This window comes from Topomyia yanbarensis, unplaced genomic scaffold (assembly GCF_030247195.1).
Source record: "Topomyia yanbarensis strain Yona2022 unplaced genomic scaffold, ASM3024719v1 HiC_scaffold_209, whole genome shotgun sequence".
In the NCBI taxonomy this organism is placed as follows: domain Eukaryota; kingdom Metazoa; phylum Arthropoda; class Insecta; order Diptera; family Culicidae; genus Topomyia; species Topomyia yanbarensis.
The window spans coordinates 52,576-60,619 of record NW_026683392.1 but is presented as its reverse complement, the minus strand read 5'-3'; the positions used below and the strand labels follow the sequence as shown (position 1 = coordinate 60,619).

The following is an 8,044-nucleotide window of genomic DNA, read 5'->3' as shown; positions in this document are numbered from 1 at the left end:
CGCCAATTTGGCGTTAGTTTGGATATGTCGTCTAACTGGCAGCAAGTTGGTGTCAGTTACTGACGAGTGGAACACCAAACATTCAAATCCAAGTTTTCCTTCCTCTGTTGTCGTTTGAATTCTCAAATTGTGTCAGAGTTTTTAACTTGTCAGGCTATAAAACACCACATGGCTGACAAAATCGACAAATACTCTAGATGCTGATCAAAGCTATTTTTGCTTGGCTTTGGAACATGAAATTTTTTAAAAAAATGTTTTGGAAAAAAAGCCTTGCTAAAGAACTGTCGCTCCATTGTTAAACTTTTTTGAATCCTTAGGCTGTCGCGTCGTTATCCAGATTTGGGCACCCGTCCGAACCTTCAATCCGAAATCGCTTGAATTTTACAATGTTGTTCATTCAGTGTCGTACGCGACCTTCTGTGGTTTGCAAATAAAAGTAATCTTTTTTATTAACATAATTCTTCCCTAATGATTCCGGATACAAAATCTGTTTAATTACCCTAACAGTGAGACGTGACATTTCAGTGTTGGAACATTCATTAAGTTGGCAGAACTCATGCGAAGTAAGCACCCAACCAGAGGAGGGATGAACACACTTTCGACTCTTGTACAAATAAAACCACTAATAAACTGAATGAATTGTAGAAAATCACTAAAACAAATGAAATTGAATAAATCTAATAAATCAAAACATGAAAAATAGTTATAAATGGGCAGAATGGTTAATATAAAACAGTTATAAATTAAAAATAAGTAGAATGGTTAATATAAATCAAATTAATGAAATAAATAAATCAAATCAGTTTGGCTCATTAAACGAGGAATTGGACAATATTAAGAAAAACAAATTGGATGGAATGAATAAAAGGATTCACTGAAGAGAATTAACAAGGTTTGAAAAAGTATGAAACTGAATAAAATGTATACACCACAAAAAATGAACAAAATTAATAAAACAAATGAAATGCATTAAGTTAATAAAATAAATAAATTAACTAAAATAATAAAACGAAAAAAAATGAAGACAATAATTAAAATAATAAAACGAATAAAATAATAAAGTGGATGAGATGAATAAAATGAATGAACTGAATAAACTGAATTTGGTTCTTTACTGAAACAGTGAACCCTACTTTTCTTGACAGTTCGACTGTACTGTTTACATGGACTTTGTGGACGACTAGATTAGCTCGAAGCAAATCGTAAAGAATTTTTCTAAGTCCATGTAAACAGTACAAGCGAACTGTCAAAAATGAACACTCAGTTCATTTGTGACGTCACCGTAAAGTATTCAATAAACTGAATAAACTGAATGAACTGAATGAACTGAATGAACTGAATGAACTGAATGAACTGAATGAACTGAATGACCTGAATGAGCTGAATGAGCTGAATGAGCTGAATGAGCTGAATGAGCTGAATGAGCTGAATGAGCTGAATGAGCTGAATGAGCTGAATGAGCTGAATGAGCTGAATGAGCTGAATGAGCTGAATGAGCTGAATGAGCTGAATGAGCTGAATGAGCTGAATGAGCTGAATGAGCTGAATGAGCTGAATGAGCTGAATGAGCTGAATGAGCTGAATGAGCTGAATGAGCTGAATGAGCTGAATGAGCTGAATGAGCTGAATGAGCTGAATGAGCTGAATGAGCTGAATGAGCTGAATGAGCTGAATGAGCTGAATGAGCTGAATGAGCTGAATGAACTGAATGAACTGAATGAACTGAATGAACTGAATGAACTGAATGAACTGAATGAACTGAATGAACTGAATGAACTGAATGAACTGAATGAACTGAATGAACTGAATGAACTGAATGAGCTGAATGAACTGAATGAGCTGAATGAACTGAATGAACTGAATGAACTGAATGAACTGAATGAACTGAATGAACTGAATGAACTGAATGAACTGAATGAACTGAATGAACTGAATGAACTGAATGAACTGAATGAACTGAATGAACTGAATGAACTGAATGAGCTGAATGAACTGAATGAACTGAATGAGCTGAATGAACTGAATGAACTGGATGAACTGGATGAACTAGATGAGGTGGATGAACTGGATGAACTGAATCCATCGAATCTACAGATTCCACAGAATGTACCGAATCCACTGAATACCTTAATCCACTGAATCCACCGAATCCACCAAATCCACTGAATCCACCGAATCCATCGAATCTACCGAATCCACCGACTACGCCGAATCCACTGGATCCACTGAATCCAATGAATCCACTGAATCCAATGAATCGACTGAATTCACTTAATCCATATAATCCACTGAATCCACTCAATCCACCGAATCCACTGAATACACCGAATCCTCCGAATCCACTTAATCCATTTAATCTACCGAATCCACTGAATCCACAGAATCCACCGAATCCACTGAATCCACAGCAGCCACCCAACCCACTGAATCCACCGGATCCACTGAATTCACTGAATCCACTTAATCCATTGAATCCACAGAATCCACCCAATCCACTAAATCCACCGAATCCACTCAATCCACTGAATCCACCGAACCCACCAAATCCACTGAATCCACCGAATCCATCGAATCTAACGAATCCACCGACTACGCCGAATCCACTGGATCCACTGAATCCAATGAATCCACTGAATCCAATGAATCGACTGAATTCACTTAATCCATATAATCCACTGAATCCACTCAATCCACCGAATCCACTGAATACACCGAATCCTCCGAATCCACCGAATCCACTTAATCCATTTAATCTACCGAATCCACTGAATCCACAGAATCCACCGAATCCACTGAATCCACAGCAGCCACCCAACCCACTGAATCCACCGGATCCACTGAATTCACTGAATCCACTTAATCCATTGAATCCACAGAATCCACCCAATCCACTGAATCCACTAAATCCACCGAATCCACCGAATCCACTCAATCCACTGAATCCACTCAATCCACTGAATCCACCGAACCCACCAAATCCACTGAATCCACCGAATCCATCGAATCTAACGAATCCACCGACTACGCCGAATCCACTGGATCCACTGAATCCAATGAATCCACTGAATCCAATGAATCGACTGAATTCACTTAATCCATATAATCCACTGAATCCACTCAATCCACCGAATCCACTGAATACACCGAATCCTCCGAATCCACCGAATCCACTTAATCCATTTAATCTACCGAATCCACTGAATCCACTGAACCCACCGAATCCACTCAATCCACCGAATCTACTGAATCCACCGAATCCACTGAATTCACTTAATCCATTTAATCTAACGAATCCACTGAATCCGCGGAATCCACCGAATCCACCCAATCCACCGAATCCACTCAATCCACTTAATCCACTGAATCCACCGAATCCATCGAATCTACCAAATCCACCGAATCCATTGAATCCAATGAATCCACTGAATCCACTTAATCCATTTAAATTACCGAATCCACTGAATCCACGGAATCCTCCCAATCCATTGAACCCACCGAATCTACTCAATCCACCGAATCCACTGAATCCACCGATACCACCCAATCCACTGAATCCACCGAATCCATTTAATCCACTGAATCCACCGAATCCATCGAATCCACCGAATCTACCGAATCCACCGAATACACCAAATCCACCGAATCCACCGAATCCACTGAATCCAATGAATCCACTGAATCCAATGAATCCACTTAATCCATTTAATTTACCGAATCCACTGAATCCACGGAATCCACCCAATCCATTGAACCCACCGAATCCACTCAATCCACTGAATCTACCGAATCCACTGAATCCACCGAATCCACCGATACCACCCAATCCACTGAATCCATTTAATCCACTGAATCCACCGAATCCATCGAATCCACCGAATACACCAAATCCACCGGATCCACTGAATCCCATGAATCCAATTAATCTACTTAATCCATATAATCCACTGAATCCACTCAATCCACCGAATCTACTGAATCCACCGAATCCTCCGAATCCACTGAATTCACTTAATCCATTTAATCTATCGAATCCACTGAATCCGCGGAATCCACCGAATCCACCCAATCCACTGAATCCAATGAATCCACTGAATCCACTTAATCCATATAATCCACTGAATCTATTCAATCCACCGAATCCACTCAATCCACCGAATCCATCGAATCTACTGAATCCGCTGAATCCACTGAATGAAAAGAATCAAAATTAATTAAATGAATTAAATGAATTGAATGAATTAATGGTGACGTCTGGTGTAGTGGACAAAAAATCGACATCTTTTTTATTCGCTTATTTATTAGTATTGAATCTGTAGAATAGTCTCCCGCAATCTCGGTGACCGCGCTAGACTTCTTTAGTTTTAAACAGCCATGCGTTCTTCGCGCAGATTTTCTGCAACACACGCAGATTTCAATCGATCGGCAACTTTAATAGCGTTTTTCTCGTAACCGCGTTTTTTTCAAATTGGCAAACACGGTAACTCAAAAACTAATCAACGAATTGACTTGATTTATTTTATGAGAATGCACAATATGTGTAGCCCGTCGATGAACCACAGAAAACTGAATAATTTCTTTTCTAGAAAAGTGAGCGAATATTACAGTAAAATATGAGGTTGTTTCGGTTTTCATGAAGCCATTTTCCGAAACTCGATTTTTTTCAATTTTTTTTTTCTTTGGTTCACCGAGTAACTACAAGTCTAAGCTTTACAAATCGTTCTTGAATTTCCTGTCTCAGATAATTTTATCAAGAGTTATCGTGTTCGTCGCGGCGCTCCTTGACGTGGAAATGGTTGAACGTCTACTCTTGGAACGCTCGTATGTGTGGCTCTGAGTGACGGAAAATATTTTTTTTCGTGCACAATGAATATATAAATTATTCTTAACATTACACAAAAGATCCATTGTTGCCTTGCCTTCAAAATCGTAAAACAAAATAACTTTCGGCTTGAACACTTTATACCAGACGCCCCTCTTAAATTAATCAAATTAATTAAATGAATGAAATGAAAATGTAGTCAAATCATCTATCTGTATAAAGCATAAACTCTGATTGTAATTCTCGCTAATTTACTTGCAGAATACGCAACACTCAAGCGAAAAGTGTACTGAATTATTCACCGTCTTGCTACAAATTCTGGCTACCATTGAAACATCTATCGAAGCGTTCTCAGTATAGGGTAAATATGGGCAACTGAAACTTACGCTATAAGTTAGAAGAAACATTACACCTGCATCCCCTATTGAGAGCTCAGAGGGTCATTAGGAGGGGTCATTTTTCTCCGGATCTAATTCTTAATTATAGTGTATATAAACGTCGAGTATAGGATTGTATTAATATGGAGTTGATGTAGCTTTCGATTTTTTATCACAATCTTCCCCATAGTGCAACGTTTCTAAAGCATATTTGTTCATCTTCAGGGAAAGCAGTGTTTGAAAATAGTCTAGTTATAGTTTACTCATATTAGAAACATTTTGCAAACTATTTTCTTTGTCAAGTAGGGTGTAGTTTTAAATTTGTTTCCGCGAATGAATCTGCTCGATACTAAAATGGAAAAACTTTTTATGGGGAAACTGACAAAAACTAGTTTTGTCTTCCTAAACCTCAAAAATTATACATTAACAAATATTTCATATTAGTAGAATATCTCATGATACAACTTCGCAATAGATAGAGATACAGCTAAACAGATTTGAGTTATGACACGAACACAAAGAGAGAAGGGGGAGTGTAAGGAATGGTAACTATTGGTTAGTGCCGTGACATTATTTTTGTAAATTAATACAGTTGTTCTCGATGATGCCACGAGTATAATATGAATATAAATTACATGAAAAATGTAATATCTCACTGCAAGGTGGACGACTTGATGATTTATATTCATATTATTCATATACCATCCAACATCTACCTTACGGCTAAACTCAACGCCCAATCCAAGGGGTAAATACATCAACTCTGGAAAAAATGTCACTTTGTAATAAATTTATACGCAACTTTATCTTCGTAGTGAACTTACTAATTATTTTTCGATAAAAATTTCATTCATATTTGAGTAAACCCACAACATGTTTCCGGAATCAAATTCTTTGAATCACGTAAACGTCTTTTCATACCCCGATATACAAAATCGGTTTAGTTTTGCCCCTAAAGCACCAGTAAAGCAGTACTGTTTATGGAACGGTCTCATTTTTCGCTATTGCAAATTTGACATATATAAAATGTTCAATTCTCACACATGATTAAGCAGTTATCATTCCACTCAGACAAGACCATACGTATTCCACACGCACACTAAATGCCCAATGAATTAGTTCGGTAGTTGCTCAAATAAACACCGAACAAACAAATGTAGTGAGTTTACTCAGCCTAAAGAAATTTCAGCTCGATTGGCACCATTGGCGGATACGTGTTCCCTTACAATGCCATCAAATTAAAGAACATTTAAAATTGCATACGATAATATATGTGCAATTCTGAATATAAAAAAATGAAGACTGCTTAGTTGTTTGCAACAAACTAGGATCGGAAAAAGTTGCTGCATAAAGAAGAGGGTTCATTTTCAAAGATAGCGTTGATGAATCACCCAATAAAAATAGGTCATTTGGGACGCGGACGAAAATAGCTGACCACCGCCAAAGCCAAATCCTTACACAGAACTAGTTTCACGCTCCAAAAAAAAAGAAATGAAAGAATGTTATAAAACGCAAAATGGGCGGAATGGTTAATGTAAATCAAATTTTTAAAATAAATCAAATTAGTTCAGCTCTTTAAACGACAAATTGGATAATATTAAAAAAGTTATAAAATTAAAAGAATAAATTAAATTGACTCAAATTAACAAATTGGATGGAAGGAATAAAAGAATTGACTGAAGAGAATTAACAAAGTTTGTAAAATGAAACTGAAAAAAATGCATGAAGCATGAAAAAAATAAAATTGACGAACGAATAAAATAAATAACATGAAATGAATGAAATGAATGAAATGAATGAAATGAATGAAATGAATGAAATGAATGAAATGAATGAAATGAATGAAATGAATGAAAGGAATGAAAGGAATGATAGGAATGAAATGAATGAAATGAATGAAATGAATGAAATGAATGAAATGAATGAAATGAATGAAATGAATGAAATGAATGAAATGAATGAAATGAATGAAATGAATGAAATGAATCAAATGAATCAAATGAATCAAATGAAAGAAATGAATTAATTGAATTAAATGAAAGAAATGAATTAAATGAATTAAATGAATGAAATGAACAAATTGAGAATAGAATAAAAAGAAATGAAATGTATAAAATAAATAAAATAATAAAACTGAAAAAATGAACAAAAAAGTATCAGAATAAAATGAATCATATGATTAAAATAAAAATTAAACAGTGTTAAGAAAGTTATAGAGGTAATGGAAAACAAATTGTGCCAAATTAATAATCTGGATGAAATGACTAAAATGAATGGCTGAAAAAATTATCCATATTACAAAAATAAAGAAATTGAATAGGATGTATGATCTGGAAAAATCTAATAAACTTCACAAAATGAAAATAGTGAGTGAAACATGTTAAATGAATTATATGAATAAAATACTTGAAATGAATAAATTTTAAAGAATGAAACGAATGAAATAGATGAAATAAATAAAATGATCTAGCGTCAACAAAGTAAATAAAAAAAAATGATTTGAATTAAATGGATATTTAAAATTAGTCAAATATTCAAAATGAATTAAATAAACACAGAGAATAAAATCCATGAAATGAATAATCTGAAGAAATTTATTATATAGAATGAGGTTTATAACAAAAATGATTTAAATAAAGTACATGAATAAAACGAATTACATGAATTTGAGAACAATTGTTTTAGGAAGTTCTGAAATGTTTTTGAAGGTCCTATTCTTCGAAGAATGGCTAATTGATATGCAATGCACTTTCTAGTTTTTCCATTATTTTCTGTTTTCGCCTTTTAGTTTTCGTTCTTCTTTTCCTAGCGGTATCATTTAAGATCATCTGGTATTTCTACTGTATTG

At 35.2% G+C, this 8,044-nt stretch overlaps 1 protein-coding gene across 1 annotated transcript; it reads left to right on the top strand.

Annotated features, from left to right (window-relative positions):
• Positions 1 to 2,094: 2,094 nt before the first annotated feature.
• Positions 2,095 to 4,211, top strand: LOC131694954 (sporozoite surface protein 2-like; the record flags this gene model as incomplete). The annotated part of the gene is made up of 1 exon (XM_058983501.1): positions 2,095 to 4,211. A coding segment is annotated over one exon (2,117 nt), but the record flags the coding sequence as incomplete, so codon positions are not given.
• Positions 4,212 to 8,044: the final 3,833 nt, after the last annotated feature.